Raw genomic sequence first — 19,856 nt, 5'->3', positions numbered from 1 at the left:
TTGTGTAAAGCACATTTGTACATTCATTGCCCTCATCATTCTCAAAACATTTGCTCTCCACTTAAGCCCCTGGCATCCGCTCCTCATTTTGCCCCTCCTCTCCCACTCCCCCCTCCCTCATGTCATCTTCTTGTCATCTTCTTGCATCATTCAATATTGTGTCCATGGAATCTTTCAAGATATACTCAAGGCTTGGATTTCACTCTTGAGTTCTTTCCGTTTCAGATGTGCTGAGTTTGTTCTTCTCTTTTGCTTTTCTAATTCTGGGTCTCTTTTTTTAAAAAATTAATTGGGGGCTCGTACAGCTCAAAGCATTCCATACATCAATTGTATCAAGCTAATTCTAGGCCTTTGCATATTTCACTACAATATCTGGCTTTGTCTTCTACAGCCACCCTTTGAAATTTTCTGTTCAGCTCTTTGACTTCATCATTTCTTCCGTTTGCTTCAGATACTCTGCAATTAAGAGCAAGTTTCAGCGTCTCTTCTGACATCCACTTTGATCTTTTTTTTTTCTTTTCTGTCCTTTACATGCCCTTTTGCTTTCTTTGTGAATGAGGTTTTTTTATTTATTTAACAGTTTCATTATCATTTCATCCACATGTCATGCAATTCAATAATGCAATCATATCAAGAAGAGTTGTACAGTTGTCACCATGTTCAATTCTAGAACATTTTCTTCTTCCTTGTAGTTCGTGTTATTCATGTACTTCTTTTTTCTAATTGTGGCAAAAATATACACACCAGAACATTCTCCAATTCCACAACTTCTACTTGTATAGCCAGTGCCATTGATTATACTCTTCTTGTTGTGCAACCATTGTGGATATCCTTTTCCAAATTATTCTACCACCACTGACATAAACTCACTGCCTCTACAGCAACTCTTTCCTCTTCACCTGTGGTGCCCATTGGTCAAGTGCGGTCTCTTTCTTTCTTTTGTGTTCTCTTGGTTTACTGGATATAGTACTCACATATCAGATACCTCTGTGTTTCAGTCTCTTAAAATGAGTTGTATATACACAATCACAATCAGTTCTAGTGCTCCCCCCTTCCCTGTTTCACTGTTTGCTCCCCAAATTCCTTCACCCTCCCAAACTCCCAGCCCCAGCCCAACCCCGATAAACCCTTGCATCAGTTATTATCTATGCATCTACTCCTTTACAAACTGGGAAACCCAAAAAACACAATTAAAAACAAAATAAAATGGCAAGGATAAAATAATAATAATATAAATATAAAATATGAATAAAGTAAGAAAGAAAAGACCACCATCAATATTTAAACAGCTGAGGAAGAAATACTTGGGCCTAGAACAAATTCAGGTTGGGTCAAGAGGGAGGTCAACTGACCAAGTTTGATCCGGCATGATCAAGTTTACAATGATCTCGGTCTGATTAAAACACAAACAAAGCTGTTTGAGACCCTTTCCTATGGCTAATGGGGGTCTGCCGGAGGCTCCGTCTGACTAGGTACTCTGCAGATGGATTTGGGGCTCCCACTCACTGTCCTCCAGAGACTTCTATCAATTGGGTGTTGGCAGTGTAAGCTCTGATACTTTCCCCTTCATCATATTTGGGTTTTGTTATTGCCATCTTTGGATCACACAAGCTGGTGTGCTTCTTCCATGTAGACTTAGTTGACTCCTCACTTAGGTGGCTGCTTGTTTGAATACAAGCCTTTAAGATCCCAGACACTATTCCAATGGATAGTCATGCACCATCTACTTTCTTCGCCATACTTTGCTGTAGCACCCTTGTCTTCAGTGATCATTTCATGAAGGTGAGTATGGAGCTTACTATGTTATCAGAACTAACTCTTCTTGGACCGGGGCTAGAATTAAGTGGGAGCCCAGAATCCATCTGCTTGTCCACAGGTTATGGACAACTCTGGCTTACTTTGGCAGTCGTAGGATGACAGAAACAGAACCCCCTAGGACCAACAGCAACAGCAGCAAACCAACCAGCAAATAATCAAACAAACAAAATCCAAAAAGCAGAAAAACAGAAACACAAAAGGAAGATAGGGTCAATCATCCCCCTGCGGTATAAAGCAATTGCACTGACAACATCAACAATTTTTCCAATGACGCAGCACTGCAGACACTGTCTTTATGAGGAGTCTATGCGAGTGCAATCCCACCACAATCTGCCCCCCCATGAGTTGTTGCCCTGCACAGTTCGATCTCCCAATTGATTGAACTCTGTTTACCCTGAGCCTGGAGAATGGTCCCAGGGGAAAATTTCCTGGATCAATTCTTACAAGTGCACCCCTGCCCAACAGATCAAAACCTGGCATATCAATACAAAGGGGCCATTGAGGTACTAAATAGGTGGTGATGCTGGGTCCATTTCCATTGGACACCCACCATGCCAGGGGTTCCTCTCAGGATCCAAAGACTGCCATTTCCACAGCTCTGGGGCGGCCACTCTCTGCTTCCTCTCCCAACAGAGTATGCCAGGCCTCGGTCCAAGGGTTCAGGCAGCTTCGAGGCAAGGCTCAGTTCATTCATGGGACCTTATGTTGAGTCCTTATGGTATGGCCCCTGGGGGACGCCATGCTGCCTGTAAGGCCAGTGTCCAAGAGCATCATGGTGCTTTGTCCATGGTGTGAGTCCCCGAGGGTTGGGTAGAAGCGTTGAATGTTGTTCTTGATGTCTTCCCACAGCTCAGCAGGTCTTGTGAGCTATAGCACAAATGTTCTTAAAAGCCATAGGGAGCTGAGTCATGTGGGTGTGTATGTATATGTAAATGAGGCAGTAAGCCACATAAGTTTGGGAAACTGTCTCCAAGGTTGAAAATTGTTATGGGAGCAGATAGTTGCATCCTTTGACCTCAGAGTGGCTGGTGGGTTTGATCTGCTAACTTTGAGGTTATCAGTCCAACTGTGTCCCCAGGGCTCCTTTCATAAAAGCCCTCCCAGGTTCATCTGTCCTGGACAGACTGCAGAGAAAAGTATCTTCTTTTTAACAGCTTATTCTGTCTACTAGTGCCCTGCAGGGCTACGATGGCATTGATCTTGGTGGACTGCCAACATCCTTTGCTTCTTCACGCCGATTTGTCTGCAGGGAAACCTGCAAACCATTTTATTCCCCACCATCCCCCTCTTCAAGGAGCTTACAGTGTAGAGGAGAAGGTGGACATGCACACAACTATTAAAAGGCAGGGTGTGCTGTCTTACTTTTCTTATGCTTGCTCCAGCCCGTTGTGCACGCCTCCCTGCCCCCCAGCCCCCCCATGCCTAGCATAGTTCCCAGCAAATTCACAGGCACGCAGTCACTGTTGTGGAAAAATAAGCCTGTGATAGAGATCTAAATAAAGTGCTTTGGGAGAGCGAGTGAGTGCAAAAAGAGTGGTAGAAAGACTCGAACTTCCGAAGATCGAATGGGCACTACGGATCTTGTCCTTACTCGGTCATAACGTCAGCCACACTACAACTTAATTATTAATTATAACGTGATGTTATTTCACCTCCACAAGACTGTTGGCTACCTGAGGCCACCTCGCACATCTGTCTCATTAACAAATTCTCGGCGTGGTGCATAATACATAGTATGATGTTCAATCTGCCTTTGTTAAAGACAGAAGAGAAGGTCTTCTCAAGCCAACATATGTTTCAAGACTCTTCCCACCAACCCCCCAATCCCAACTATAAGGTCATAACATTGAACTCAAAATTGTTCAAACAACCAAAAAAGAAAAAAAGTGTATTTGGTTTATGTGTATGGAAGCACCAGAGGGCTGCAGGTATGGCTGGATCCAGGAATTTGATCAGTGAATTCATCTTCATGTTTCCTTTGTTTGGCTTCATTTTCAGATGGACTTTTCTGATATGCTGGCAAAGGCGGCTGTCAGCAGCCCCTGGGTATGATTCCAATGAAAAGAATATGCCTCTTTTCTTCAGAATTTCAATAAAAGAATCAAGGAAGGCTCTAGTTGGCCTGACTTAGGTTATATGCCCGTCTATGAACAAATCACTGAGATTAGACAGGCCCGGAGGCAGCGGGTAAAGCAGCCTCATAGAATCTATCTAGATTAAGATGGGTGGGATTATTCGCCAGAGACAGCTAAAAAGTGCTATAGATCCACTACAAATGGAAATGGCTGGAACAATGGCTTAGAGATAGAATGCAATGCCAAGCAGCAGGATTGGGATGTAAGATAGAAGAGTGGATGGCCAAGCCAAACTCACGACCACTGAGTCGATTAGACACATGGCAACCATTAAGAAATAATGTTGAAGATATAAATTTGAATTAGATGGTGTTGGCCTTGAAAGCTAAAAGCAGATGAGGTTAAGAGTTTGTTCTGTAGGCCACGGTGATGCAGTTTAGGGAGATGCTCCCTCTTGTAGGATCTCTGGTGATGCAGCAGGTTAAGCATTGGGCTATTAACCACAAAATCAGTGGTTCAGGCCCATAAGCTGCTCCACCAGAGAAAAACAGCGCTGCTTGCTCCCATCACTCCAAGATTTACAGCCTCGGAAACCCCACGGAGCAATTCTCCTGTGTTCTGTTCGTTTGCTATGAGTTGGGACCAACCCCACAGCAGTGGGTTTAGGGGTCTCCCCTTGGAATCTCTCCCAGGCAGAGAGTGGTCCGTGGCATTGTGCCAAGCAGGGCAAGGCATCTACAGCCTCTTGACCACCACTTGATGAATGCCTGGACCTGTGTGGTATTATTCCCATTTTACCGAAAGGGGAATTGAGACTCTGAGAGGTTAGGTTGCTTGCCTCCAGGGCCTACAGAATGGAGGGCCTCGCGTTAATAAGTCACGTCTTCTGCTTTTATGTTTCCAGGTGGCTGGGGCATTGGTCTTGGTCTTGGAGAAGGTATGATAAAATTACATGTGAGAGATTGGGCAATGGTAATAAAGGAAGAATCCTTTCCTCGTGACGAGCTGTCTGGGAAGGGACGTATGTGAGATACCTGCCTGCTGGGACAGGATGCTCAGGCCGCAACCCCACCTCGGAGAAATCACTGGCCCTTCCTGGGCAGCCTTGGGAAGTGAGTCTATGAGGCCTTAGAATTCATCTGGAATTCTGGAATTCATCAGCTCTATAGCACAGGTAGTAAGTAGTAGTTGTGCGCTGTTGAGATACCAATCCATAGCAACCCCATGGGACAGTATAGAACTGCCCTATAGAATTTCCAAGCAGTATGAAGGAGCCCTGGCGGCAGAGTGGGTTATGCCTTGCTCACTGCAAAGTCAGCGGTTTGAAACCACCAGCCACTCCTAGAGAGAAAGATGAGACTTACAACTCAAGTCTGCAGACTTACGACTTAAGACTTACCCATGGGGGTAGTTCTGCTCTCTGCCATCGGGTCGATAGGAGTCAGAAATGGCTCAATCTCAGTGAATATCTTGACGGAAGCAGACTGCCACCGCTTTCTCTCACAGAGAAGCTATGGGTTTGAACTGCTGACCATTTGGGTAGCAGCTGACCAAGCGTTTAACCAAAGCTCTTTAAATAATCACAGTAGCAACAACAGGAAGAACAGTAGGAGTAGCAGCGGGAGAGGTCATAGTAATCAGCACTTAAAGCCCTTACCTGCCTGCTAAGCATGTGGAGCCCTGATGGTGCAAATGAGTGAAGCAGTTCAACTGCTAACCACAGGTTGGTGGTTCAAACCCACCCGCTGCCCCTCAGGGGACAAGGTGTGTCTGTGTGCTGCAGGAATGACATCGTCGCAGGGTCACTATGAGTCAGGATGGACTCAGTGGCAGTGGGGTTGGTCTCATTTTAAGCACCTCCCTGAGAAATGTATGCATACTCTCTAATTTCACCCTCATGATAATGTTCCGAAGTAAAGACAGTAAACGCTGGGAAAGCCGAGACCTGTCCGGTCGGAGAAGGAAATATTATTCCCATTTAACTCAGGAGGGATGTTGGCTTGCTTTCCTTAGGTACGCACAGTAGGAAGCAGCAGGGCGAAGTGTTGACCAGAGAGTCACCCACCTCCAATGGCCAAGTTCTTCAGCAACATGATATGCTGCCTCCCAGTAGCTTCACCTGCCTCGCTCCAAATGGGTTACAGCCCAAGCCTGGGCTACAGTTAGCTCTGGGAGGGCAGCCAGAAGGGATGGTCGACAGCATGGCTCAACCACTGCAGAGAAGGTGCCTGAGCTCTGACGCAAAGCCCGGGGGTCTAGCAAAGGAACACATGGACCCCTGGACTCGTTCATAAATCTCAGTGTGCAGAAGAGAGAGTCACCTGAGAGGGATCTAAGATTGCATGTTCCTGAGCCCGCCCTCCCAGAGTCTGACTGCAAGGGCTACGTGTGGCTTTCGAATCTGCATTCACATGGGCACCCTCATGTCACCACCAGGGATACTGATGTGAGGGCGGCACATTCTGGGGGTTGGGGGTGGGGAAGGGTGTGTGCCTGCTGTCTGTCGCCCTGAGTCCAGGGAGCGTTGGTAAGGCTCCGTGGAGACGAGTGATGTGCTGCTGCAGTTAAACTACTTGAGAGTAGCTGTATCTAGACTCTTAACTTTAGGTCCCACCCTGTGAGCCCGAGCCTCTGTAGCTAGTGACCAGATACACATTACAAAGGATCTTGCTATGAGAACTTCTGCTAAGTCTAGTTTTTTAAAAAAACAAACTTTTTTGGCAGAAAGTCATTTGTCCCTTTTTTCTGGACCTGGGAACCACAGTAGGCAGTGTCCAGGCCTGTTCCCAAGTAGCCCTGAGAATCCTCCCTGCCCACTGCCTCCTGGGACCCTCTAGGGCCCGCCCGTCGGCCAGAAGGCACTGAGCACCCCCACACTGGAGATGTGGGAAAGATGGTCCCTGCCCTTGAGGACTGAGTTTGGAAGGGGAGACTGAACAGACCATGTGAAAGAGTCAGACGCACAAATAAATCAAAAATAAACCAGATGCAAATCTACACCACGCTAAGAACCCAAGAGCTGACGTCATTTTGGGTTCCAGATTTTACATTAAGTCAGAGAGAAGCAGGAAGGAATTGACTGTCAGGTGAGCCATCAGAAACTCCTTCTTAGGAGGCCTGGCGCTGCGGTCGGAAAGGCGTTGGACTGCTAACCACTACGCCGGCATTTCAAAGCCACCAGCTGCTCCTTGGAAGAAAGTTGAAGCTGACCGCTCCAGTAAGGACTTACAGTCTCAGAAACCAGGGTCAGGGTTGCTATGGCTCAGAACAGCCTCGATGGCAGGGAGTGGATACATGGGGTAGCAGATAAACCTGAAACGTTGGGATGCTCCTCTCTGCCTCCCAGACCTCTCACTCTCCAGAGCGCGGCAGAGCTGGAGCAGGGCCAGCGTGGGACCCTGTAAGGTGCGGGAGCCAGCGCAGGGACTCTGATTGCAGGGTGTAGGGACAATTCTACCTACAGAATGAGGAGGAATTAGCTCAATAAAATTGGAAGGGGTGAGGAAAGAGCATTGGGAGATCCGCCAATGCAGAATCCCTGAGAAAGATAAGGGCCTGGTGTATTTCCGTGACAGCCGGTACAATGGGCAAGATGAGATGGGATTGGAAAATGGGCAGGGACCTGGTGGACCAAGGTATAAGTCGACTTTATAAGGGTGAACCAGGGAAAGGGCACTTTGAATGGAGCCAGAACCTTCCTTACAAATAAAACTCATGCAATGCCAATGAGACATTTGAGGTGAGAAGAGAGGGCAAGCCGTCCAGTTTGAGCAGACCCAGAAATACAGAGGCCTTAATGGGAAGCTTTGCTGGTTTTACTTAGAAATGCCTCTGAGTATGAGCCATGGCACTGTCTCAGTGCAGAATCTCACTCCCTCTTTCCTGGATGGCCTCCCCTCTGTCTCCCCGGTCTCCTTGCTGGTACTAGGTGGCATGGAGTTGGTTCAAACTCTTACCTGCCCGATGCGTAACAACGAAACAACAGAACAAAATAGTCTCCTCGTTTCCATCATTTTCTATGCTACTACCAAAGGGATTTCCCTAAATCAAGTTTAAATCACATTTATAATCTGCTAAAAAGTTATGCAGCTATCTACTGAGGTGAACAAATGTCTTAGACATATGAGGGGTACCGAAAAAAATGGAATTGCTCTAGGTGGGGCACAGCTTTTGTACTATGCATTGTCTCACTCGGTGAGCATAGAGCAACTTGCTCTGAGTTAGTGCACCCAGTGGCATCACCTGGGAAGGTTCTCTCTGGTCACAGTGAATTGTTTTTCATAAAAGCACTTTGGCTCGAACCTCGTTTGTTTTTTTTGTGATGGCCGATTTAAGAGAACAGTGTGTGGCTGTGATGTTTTGTTTTCTGCTCAAGAAAAATACTGCAGATACTGTTGAAATGTTGAACACAGCGTACAAGGACAGCATTGTGGGGAAAACGCAAGTGTACAAGTGGTTTTCTTATTTCAAAAAAGATGAACTGTCAATTGATGACAAACCCCATTTCTGGATGTCCATCAACTTCCCAGATGGATGAAAATGTGGACTTGTAATGCATTTGGGATTCATTCCACCAAGTCAGATTGTTAATCAAGCTTTCTGGTTAGGGGCTCTGAAAAGATTACATAACAGTGTACAACAAAAAAGGCCTGATTTATAGCAGACTGGTTTTGCCACAACAATGCACCTGCTCATGCAGCCATCTCAGTGCACCGGTTTTTGGCAAAAAACGGCATGCCTCTCTTGCCCCACACACCTTACTCCCCTGACCTCGCTCCATGTGACTTCTTTTTGTGTCCAGTATTCAGAGGGACATGAAAGGACAGCAATTTCACGAAGTAGAAGAGGTGGGAAAAAAAACAAAACAAGGGAGATTCTGCCAGTCATCCAAACAGAGGAGTTTGAAAACTGTTTCCAAGAATGGAATCACAGATTTGACAAATGTATTAAGTGTAAAGCAGAGTACTTTGAAGGTGATAAGGTTGTTTTGTAAAAAAAAAAATTAAATACATATCTTTGAAAAAAAGGTTGTGTGTGCATCCCCTCGTATGTCCTTTATAGCACAACTGCATCAAGCCTCTTTAGTTTGTCTGATTGCATGCCTACCCACCCACCATCATCAAGTCTTATTCATAGCCCAAAAAGAAAGAAAAATGGAGGGAGTGTTAATGGAGAACTAATGTCACACTTACGCACAAAGTGACTAAGGCAGGGGTCCTCAAACTTTTTAAACAGGGGGCCAGTTCACTGTCCCTCAGACCCGTTGGAGGGCTGGACTATAGTTTAAAAGAAAACTATGAACAAATTTCTATGCACACTGCACATATCTTATTTTGAAGTAGAAATACAAATGGGGCAAAACCACCCGTCTGGCCAGATAAATGCCCTCGGCAGGCCGCATGTGGCCAGCGGGCTGTAGTTTGAGGACGCCTGGCTAAGCAAAGAGTCGGTGGTTCAAACCTACGCAGCAATCTGGAGATTCCAGCCCAGCAGAGCCTGTGGCGCAGTGCTGCTGCCACCTGAAGGTCAACAACAGCTTGGCTGAGGTCACTGGAATAAGCGCAGAGCTTTCTGGGAGAAGCTCTCCAATAACTGGGCTGGGGGCAGTTACTCCAGTAATTCTGGGATGACCAGTGAAATGAGACAAAATCACGGGACGTTCCTGTGCTTGTCGATTTCAGCTCATCGGACAGCGTAGAGCCAGGCCATCGAATGTCTGAGACTATACATCTTTATGGGAGCAGACCGCCTCATCTTTCTCCTGGGAAGCTGCTGGTGGGTGGACCACACACAGTGTGGTGAGTGGCCCACCGCCTGACCCAGTGTGTCACCAGGGCCCCTGGTAGTGCTTGACATTTGTTCTGGATTTTGTGTTCCGGTTCGTGATTTCAGTGTCCCGCCATCCCTTTTGGATCGGCGGGTCATCCCATTTTCCAGAGTGCACCTTTTCTGCTGTGGGCTGCATTTCGCCATTCGTCCTTGAATCCTCATTCCCTTTTTATGTAGTTTATTTTTTTTCTTAATTAGAGATGACCTTTCAGTATTTACTGCCTGCAAGCTTATGAATATATTCGGCTCTAATAAAAGCATAGTCCTTAAAGTCCGTAACAGATGTGTGTGTGTGTGTGTGTGTGTGTGTGTTTATGATAACAGTGATTACATAATCTCAACAACCAGGCTCTGGGGACTCACACTGGGAGATGGAACAGTTGGTTTAAATTAGGTTTCCATGTGAAATACAGTATCGCTATTTTTTTCCTCACATTGTGGGAAAGTATATGGAAAATGATTTGACTGATAGGAAATCCGTCTGGATGCGTGATCAAGGTTGAGGCAGCAACCTAGTGGTGGTTTCCGCCTGCTATGTGGCAGTGTAGGGCAGTCTGTGTGCTAATTCACCCAGTGCTAATTCACTGGACAGAACAGTGACTTTCCAGAGACCCCAATTCACCATCTGGTTTAAAAGGAAAGGACTGGAGGCCAGAGGCCTCAACAACTAACTGGTTGGGGGGGAGTGGGTGGCGGGGCTTGAAGGAATCTATTTTAACTCTCCAGTAAAGAGAGCAGGCTGGATTTCCCAACTCTAGGGACAAAGACTCTGTGTTTCTAAGTATTGGCCGATGATTTCCCCGGCAAGATGGGGTTCATCAAAAACAAATCTCTCTAAAGGAAGAACTAGACACACTCTACCTCTATCAACAAAATCATTTCTGACTCTGGCCAACTTAGCACCACCAAGGTTTCAACAAAGGTAACTTTTACCAGGGGCAGGCACACCAAGCGTGGAGATGGTGCGTGGGAATTGCTCTTAGCTCACCCGGGAGCAGCTTACCTTCAGGAGAGGTGTTGGCTCTGGTACTCTCTGGTGGGCACCTGTGTGCTTAGGGCAGACCCAGGAGATTGGGAGCAAATGGTCATCTTCTTCCCAAGGAGCTCCAAATTTCTTGCAGGATGATCTAGACTAGGATTTCTTCTAGGGTTCTGATTTTCAGTCTCTTCTCTTGACATTAGCCAGTGAAGGCCAAGGCAGGTGGACAGTGGGGATGCGTGCTGGGATTCTAGGGCTCAAGGATAGCCAAGGGCCATCACATTGCTTCCATGGACTTCAGCCAAGGAAAGACATGATATTCCCCCAGCACTGTTGGTAGGGACTGTCCAGTAGGTTTTACTCATAGTGACCTAGTGGACAGAGTAGAACTACCCTATTGAATTTTCTTGGTGTAGATCTTTATGGAACCAAGACACTGTCTTTTCCCCTTGGGGACTGTGACCCGCAAGACCAACAGGTAGAAACCACCTAGGGAGAAAGCCAGAGCTTTCTACTCCCTTAAAGAGGTGCAGTCTTGGAAGCGCACAGGGCAGTTCTACCCTGTCCTATAGGGTTGCTATGAGTTGGCATGGACTCGATGGCAGTGAGTTTGATTTGGTGGTACCATGGATTAGATGTTGGGCTGCGAACCACAAGGTCAGTGGCTCAAACCCACCAGCCACTGCTTAAGAGAAAGCTGAGATTGTCTGCTGCTGTAAACATTTACAGTCTCAGCCACGCTTTATAGGATCGTTATTGGCCGGAATCGCCTTAACTGGCAGGGGAATGGGGTGGGGTGGGTCAAAGGAACTCTGGTGGTACTATGGATTAGACCTTGGGCTGCAAGACTGGCATTTTAAACCCACCAGCTGCTCTTAGGAATAAAGATGACTGACTAGGGTCGCTTGAGGACAGTGAGTTTGGTTTTGTTTGGGGTATTGTTTGCTGGGAAGTTGATTTCGGGATTTATTTGTTTTTAATCTTGTTCTTATGATTTGAGTGAACATTGACAAAGCAAATTGGTTTTCCCTATAATTGATGAGCAGTTTGCTTGTGACGATGATTATAAGCTCCACAATGTAACAGCACCCTTCCCTCTTCTTGTGTTTGTTTATAGCTTCCACGTGTCCTTCTGTCCGGTTCCTTCCTGTCTTCTAGGTTGTCACAAACCTCTCACCTTCTGATTAGCAGCCAAGCGCTTACACTGCGCTGTCCAGGAACTGCTTCTGCGCACACTGTTGGGGTGCTGTGCCATTGAGTCCGTTTTCAACTCAGAGCCACTCATGTAACAGCGTTGAATTTTCCCATAGGGCTGTCGAGGCTATACTTTAAAAAACAAATTACTAGGCCTCTTACAGCTCTTGTAACAATCCATACACCAATTGTATCAAGCACATTTGTACATATGTTACCATCATTGTTTTCTATTGAGCCCTTGGTGTCAGCTCCTCTGAGGCTATAATCTTTTGGGGAGCCCTGGTGGTGAAATGGTTACACGTTGGACTGCTAACCTTGAGGTCAGCAGTTCTAAACCACCATTGGCTCTGTGGGAGAAAGAGGAGGCTTTCTACTCCAGTAAACAGTTACAGTCTTGAAAATCCCTAGGGGCCATTCTACCCTGTTCTACAGGGTTGCTCTGAGTCAGAACCCACTAAATATTAGTGAGTTTGTTCTGTTCTGTTTTTGTTTAATCTTTATGGGAGCTGATCTTTCTCCTGGGGAGCCACTGGGTGGGTTCAAACTGTCAAACTTTTGGTTAGCAGCTGAACACTCAGTCGTTGTATCACCAGGGGTCTTTTCTGCCAATACTAAATGCCATTCATTCTTATCCTTTCATCAACTGTAAGCAATATGCCTTGACCCTTGAACTCTTTCTTGGTTGTCGTGGGTCATCCTGACCCTGTGTTCTGGCCTCACTCTCTCAGACCAGGACAGGAATTGCCTAAGCAAGTACAGGAAATAGAGCCAAGTGGGATCGAGAGCAAGGCTTGGGTTTGTTAATAACAGTCTATCAACCTAGCTGTCAGCCTGGATGGAGACAACTTGCACAACCGTGTTCCAGGCCCCAGAGTATAGGCAGCAGCAGAACACTCTTGGGGGTGTGGTGAAAGGGAGGGCTTCGATGTGGAGTTTTACTTAATATTATAGTCCAGTCCCTGTGTGCTGGGAGAAAAAAAAATCTCATGAGAATTCGTTTAAACCCAGCGCTGGAGAATATTAGCATCCATATCGGGCATGCATGAGGTATTCAATATGTAGATAGTTAAAGGCATCTCTGCCACAAACACCCAAGTTCAAATCCAGACTTTGCCACCTGTTGCTGGGGACTTTAAGCAATTCCCTTGCCCTTTCTCTGCCAGTTCATTCATATGTAAAATGAGGATAATAAGAAAACCTCCACTTCTTAGGATTGCTGTGAGAAGGAAAGAAGGTAGTATATAAAGAACTTAGAACGATGTCTGGCACATGAAATGAAAAGGTTGCTATCAAGTTGATTCCAATTCCTGGCAGGGTATCAAAGTCGAACTTCCTAGGATTTTCAATAACTAGTTTTATGGCAGTGGGTTACCAAGCCTTTCTTCCAAGGCACATCTGGATGAACCAGAGCCTCCATCCTTCTGGGCAGCAGCCAAGCACATCAACCATTTGCATCAGCCTAGTCCCTAGTACGCTAAGCTATGTAAGTAGCTGTTCTCGTTAGTGCTGACTTGTCCTGAGTAGTGCAATGGTAAAAGAGAGTCCAAATAGGTTTCAATCAAAGTTATCCTTAAGCCTTGTGTTCCCTCCGTAGCCTCCTGGAATTTTATATCTCAAGAGGGATGTTTCAAATTATCTTTTCTGGTCCCTTTGTTTGTGTGGTGGTTTGGGTGAAAGTGTGTGAAGCAGATTCATGTTGCACTGAACCGTCCCCGTGCATTTTGTTTCACCGCATTGGTTGCAACTCCCTCAGTGTAACAGCACTCTCTGGTTTCCTCCCAGGGTGCCTTGTGCTAGCCTTCGTTCTTTCTTGCCCCCTTCCTGCCTCTCAGCCCTCTTTGGGGGCAAATGTTGCCCTTGGTCTCAGATGGTTAGGTGTTCTGAGAAACGTGTCCCTCAGGAACGTTACTGTTCACTTCATAGGCCTGTTGTTGGCTGCAAAGGGATCCCAGGCTGGAAGGAGGGTGTTTGTGCTTCCAGCAGTCTCCCTCAGGTGGGTAACTCTGGTCTTTTAAGGATGTTGAATTTTGTCCCAAATTTATCTCCCAACCTACCCAGGGCCGGCTATGGACCTGATCAGAATGGTTGGTAGTGGGGTAGTTGGACACCACCTTTGGCCTGCTTCGCTCTTCTTTCCTCCAATCCTCTTCCTTAGGTTAGAGACGAAGATGAAGGAAGGCACAGAGGCTAAGGGACTTTCCCTGATCCCCAGACAAAGCAGTGGTCGAGATGGGCGGGCGGGGTCACAGCTTCTTGTGAAGAAATGATTATCGAGCTTCCAGGGCATCGTCTTAGGATGGGTGTTCCTCTCTGCATTTTCCAGGTGAGCTCCTGGGTGACGTGGCTGATCCTCGCAGCGGGCTCCATGGAAGAGAAGAGGGAGGTCTTCTCCTACTTGGTGCACGTGGCCAAATGCTGTTGGAACATGGGCAACTACAATGCTGTCATGGAGTTCTTGGCTGGCCTCAGGTATGGTCAGGTGGGCATAGTTTCCTGGGTACAGTTTCCGCTTCACGGCTCAATGGCACGAAGTTAATTACCCAGATAGCTTCTTTTCCCCAAGCAAGCAGGTAGTTGTGATCATTTTCGTTCCTCAAGCCTAGTCCCTCAGAGATGCCCTAAGTGCAACATTCGTGGTTGCACTTAACTGTGTCTGCTTTCATCCTGTGCTCTTGCTAAATTGAATAAAATTATCGGTGCTGTTTATGCCATCACTACCATCTCATGTTCCATACACTCTATCTATCTGTCTGTCTGTCTGTCTGTCTATCTATCTATCTGTTTCTCTAACTATATGTCATCGGGCTACTGTACAAACATTGAGCTAACTTTTTATGCATTGCATATTTTAATTCCAAAACAATGTTTGAGGTAGGACCCATTATTACTCTAAGAAAGAGGAGCCTAATGCTTGCAGAAGTTCATTCATCGCCCTTTGTTACCAGACACGAGTGCATCTGAGAGCAGGCAACCTTGATCTCAGAGCTCATTCTCTTAACCACCGTGATATCCTGCTCTTGTGCCTTGCTGCCCAGCTAAGACCAAAGATCACCTTTGTAGCAACGCTGCCTCCGGCCTTGTTTGCATTCACCCTTGGCGATTTGCCATGAACTGGCTGCCCCTCGCCGCTCTGGGAGACAGCATTGGACATAATGACATGAAATGATGTTCTGAGTTCCCCATGGCATAGCTGTCGAATTAAAAGGTTCCTTCCTCTAGAGTTGCTCTGAAGACTCAGTGAAACCATTTGAAATGCGTAGCACATGCATCGCGCATAGAGTAAGCCTCCATGCGAGGCACTGTTGCTGTGACTGTCGCCTGAGAGTCCCCTTCTCAAAGAAGGTACTCCCTTTACTTGGATCTTACTTCATGACAGGATCGAGACTTTCCTTTGATCCTCCAACACTGAACCCAAATTCACCGCCATGGAGTTGGTCCTAGCTCACAGCAACCCTACAGGAGCGGGCAGAACTGCCCCCCAGCGAGTTTCCAAGACTGGAACTGCTTAGGCGAATAGCAAGCCCGTCTTTCATCCATTGAGCAGCTAGTGATTACGAACTGCTGACCTGAGAGCTGGCAGCCCAATGAGTAACCACTATGCCACCAGGGCTCCATTGTAATTTTCCAGATCCCCCCATAGGCAGTGGGGGGTGGAGGAGATGAAGAAAATTCCTAGAGTTGGGCATTTTTTTGCTTTTGAACTTCCTTAACTAAGAGTAAACTCAAATGATCACGTCACTGGCATTTAGACTGGTCATACAAATACACTAAGCATGGCTCAGAAGAAGGGAAAATAGAGCAAATACTGGGAAAACAGAAACTATTTTTTTCCCCAGATGAGTGTTCTCTTTCTAGTAAACTTTCTTCAGGATCCTGTCACTTTTCTTTTGAGACTGTATAGTCACATTGCAATTAAATAGTTTTATCTTTATGGTAAAGATCCTTCTGTGTGGAGCATGGGTGACCGGAGAAGTTTACAATCAGCTGCTAACCTAGAGGTGGGTGGTTCGAACCCACCAGTGGTTCTATGGAACGATTACAGCCAAGCAAAACCAATTCTAGTCTGCAACACAAATTCACCGTGAGTCAAAAGTGACTCCGTGACAATGGGTTTGTTTTAGTTTTTGATTTTACTTTTCTGTACTGGCCTCGAAAGATGGTGTTGGCTTTGACTGGCAACCTCACGTCCTCTCCACGTGGACTTACTTGAGTGTCCTCGCAGCATGGCAGCTGGTTTACCTCAAAAAGAGCAAGCAGTCCACGAGGGCAAAGTCCGTAGAATAGATTTTGAACTCGCATTTAACTGTAAGCCCTTACCTAAGAACAACCAGTTCTTATGATGCAGCCCTGCTCAATATTTACCCACATGAAGGGAGTCACTGCAAATATGGGCACTATAGCAAAGTCAAGTGAGAAAAACAAATGATGCCCGGCTACCAGAAAGAATAATGTCTGGGGTCTAACAGCTTATCCTAAAGCAAGCAAACTTCTAAGTGAAGTGTCAGCTAAGTCTACACAGACCACTGTGTGATCCAAGGATTATAAATAATAAAATCCAAAATCAGAGGAAGGAATTGTATTAGAGCTTAAATTCTTACCTGGTTTGCAGTCCATGGATGACAGTGAAAGCCCAAAATCCATTTTCAGAGCTTAATCCTTATGGATTAAGCCCCACTGAATTCCCTCAGACCATTGACCAGAGATGGGAACAGCCTTGCCCACAGACAGAGAGCATCAGAAAGTGAATGGATACAGATATCATTTGATTAACATTTAACATTTTATCATGTGTTTTCCCTTCTGACCCATGTTCGGTTTCTCCTAGTTTGTATTACTTCCTGTTTTGTTTTGGAGTGAGGACTTTCTGTGTTTTATTTTGTCATTGTTGTTGGAGGGGGAGGCTTGATATGATTTTTTTTTACATGAAATCCAAGATAGGAAAATCTACAGAGACAGCAACTAAATTAAATAGTTGCCTGGGTGCCAATCTTACCACTCCTGTGAGAAGAGATTACGGGGGAGAATTGGGGAGCTAATAATAATGAGTAAAAAAAATGCTTTTTAAAAATATAGTCAGACCACTGAATTGTATGATGCATGAATTATAGTCAATAATACTGTTTAATTTTTTTAAAACAGAGAGCGAGAAAAAAAAAATGGATGCTGTGATGCTTTTTCTGTCCTAGCTTTTTATGTCATTAGTGCCATAATGTCTTGGTCACACAGCACCCGCACTGATTCATGTTCAGTGGACACTACACAAGGCATGAATGCCAGCGACAGGTATGGTTGGAGCCCACCTTGAAGACCGGCTGCCACCAGCCATGTGGTGGGAATTTCACTGGATACAGAATAACTATAAGACGATCCCGAGGGAGGCATAGGTTGAATTTAGCTTTCAGGTCCAACTTACTTTGAATAATTTTTGAATAATTAGCTCATCTTACATGCATGTATTTGTTTTGACCTGCCCTGTTTAATGTTAATAATTAATATTGTTACATGAGAAGATTGCTGAAATATCAGGTGTTTGGTTGCATATACATTTACCACACTTTTTTTAAAAATCACTTCTTTGTATTAGGTCCCGAAAAGTGCTAAAAATGTGGCAGTTTATGGACCAGTCCGACATTGAGACCATGAGGAGCCTGAAGGACGCGATGGCTCAGCACGAATCTTCCTGCGAGTACAGGAAGGTGGTGACCCGGGCGCTGCACATCCCCGGCTGCAAGGTGGTTCCGTTCTGTGGGGTTTTCCTGAAGGAGCTCTGCGAGGTCCTTGACGGAAGCTCCGGCCTCATGAAGCTTTGCCCAAGATACAACTCCCAAGAAGAAACTTTAGAGGTGAGCCCTTCACACCTAAGACTCTTACCCTGAGGTCAGAGTCTTCATTGGTGCCAGTCTTACCACTCTTACCTGTGAGAAGAGGGTGCTTGCTAAAGCACAGAATTATTCTTTGTTTTTGCTATCCGACAGCCACTCGGTCCTGGGATGTCCTAGAACAGTGGTTCTTAACCTGTGGGTCTCAACCCCTTTGGGGATCCAACGACCCTTTCCCAGGGGTCACCCAATTCATAACAGTAGCAAAATTACAGTCACGAAGTAGCAACGGAAATAATGTTATGTGTGATAAGAATTGTATGAGCCCCTAATAAAATGATATTTTTAAAAAGAAACTTTTATGGTTGGAGGGGATACCACAACATGAGGAACTGTACTAAAGGGTCGCGACATAAGGAATGTATTAAACATAAGGACCTGTATTGAGGGTCGTGGCATTAGGAAGGTTGAGAACCACTGGTCTAGAAGAACAACTAGTACTGTGGTCGACTTAAAACCATTCGGCTGTTTTAATGGGACCTTGAGAAAGTACACAAAGAATGGGTACTCTGCTGTTTTCTGATTTCTTTTTTAAAAGTTGATGGGTTTTTCTTCTCTCTTAACGGGCAGAATGTCTCGGTGCAGGGGATGAAGGACGTTAGGTGAGAGTATGTCCGTCCTCGTGGGCAAGATTCTTAAGTAATGGAGTCGAGAAAAGGAGGACTCTGCTGTTACATCTTTCGTGGGAGGACACTGGAGAACATACTGCTTCCTATTAAACACACACTCCAGGCCCTGGTCATGACGCCCTCCCTCTCTCTCAAGCTTGTTCCTTCTTTTTCCTGGCTCCCATGGAGGAGAGAATGGTGTGGCTCAGGGCATGGAGCACTGGGGAGAATGGGTGTTAAGGAACTAGAGGACAAAGATAAAGAAATGTTCCTATATGGTGTTTAAAAAGGGAAGAAGGCATTAAGGTGGGGAGAAAATTGTGGATAATTTTTGAGGTGCCCAGACCTGGAAGTCTCAAAGGTGATCATTTTCACCATGATGACCACACCCACTACTGGCCTTTCTCTCTCTCTCTCTCTCTCTCTCTCTCTCTCTCTCTCACACACACACACACACACACACACAGTGGGATTGAGAAGTCACCTGGAACAGAAAGGTAGCCTGCGTGCCAGGGAGCGTTGAGAGCCCTGGTGGGTGCAGGTTACGTCTCTCCGACTTGTGCGCTGGGATCAAAGAGCAAGAGCTGGCGGCAAACACATGAAGCTCCCAGGCGCTGCCCCCTTTGGGTTTCTCACATCTTAGGGCGAGGGAACACCATGATCTTTTGGCTCAGCTGCTGCTCAGGAACCTCTGGTGGAGAGGACTCATCGTGACAGTGGGGCAGAAGGAAAGTAAAAGAAGCAGAGGACCGATCTAGGAAGCAAAGTTAAGGATAGAAGTATAAACATAGATGTGCATATGTAAATACATTAATCCATAAAAATAGAAGTATTGGCCTATGTACATATATTTATACGGCAATACACTGAGGGCGTGGACGGACTTTGGGCCTCTGCTCATACCCTCCCTCAAGGTAAGAACGCTTGGTCACAAACTGGCATTCTGTGATGCTCGTGCTCCGGGCACAATCCCTTAAGACAAAGCGGGTACATAAGCACATGCAGTGAAGAAAGCGGATGGTGCCCGGCTATCAAAAGATATCGCGTCTGGGGTCTTCAAGGCTTGAAGTTAAACAAGCAGCCATCTAGCAAAGAAGCAACAAAGCTCACATAGAAGAAGCACACCAGCCTGTGTGATCATGAGGTGTCATTGGGACCAGGTAACAGGTATCAGAAGACCCACAACAAACAAACAAACAAATAAAACATATTGTTGGGAATGAGAGGGGATGGACAGAGCAGAGACCCAAAGCCCATCTGTAGACAATAAGGTATCCCCTCACAGAGGGGTCACAGTTAAGGGATGAGTCAACCAGGGTCCAGTAAAGCACTGATGAAATACACAATATTCCTATGGTTCCTTGAGGCTTCCTCTCCCCCCACTCTCATGACCCAGTACTGCCTTTCACTGCGGGTTAACTGGAGCACGTGCACAGGTATAGATAAGAGATAAGAGCTCCACCTTCCCGAC

The 19,856-nt window shown here is 46.0% G+C and overlaps 1 protein-coding gene across 1 annotated transcript in view; it reads left to right on the top strand.

The window, feature by feature from the left end:
- PLCE1 (phospholipase C epsilon 1) overlaps positions 1-19,856 on the top strand; it is a 333,692-nt gene that overhangs the window by 217,865 nt on the left and 95,971 nt on the right. Inside the window, exons 5-6 of the mRNA XM_004701341.2 lie at positions 14,222-14,367; positions 17,483-17,741. Of these exons, the coding sequence (XP_004701398.1) occupies positions 14,222-14,367; positions 17,483-17,741 (405 nt within the window). The remainder of the gene's footprint in view (positions 1-14,221; positions 14,368-17,482; positions 17,742-19,856) is intronic.

Source organism: Echinops telfairi, unplaced genomic scaffold, assembly GCF_000313985.2.
Source record: "Echinops telfairi isolate 266 unplaced genomic scaffold, ASM31398v2 ScPeMD7_70;HRSCAF=299, whole genome shotgun sequence".
NCBI classification, from domain to species: domain Eukaryota; kingdom Metazoa; phylum Chordata; class Mammalia; order Afrosoricida; family Tenrecidae; genus Echinops; species Echinops telfairi.
This window is presented reverse-complemented; position numbering and strand designations above follow the sequence as displayed.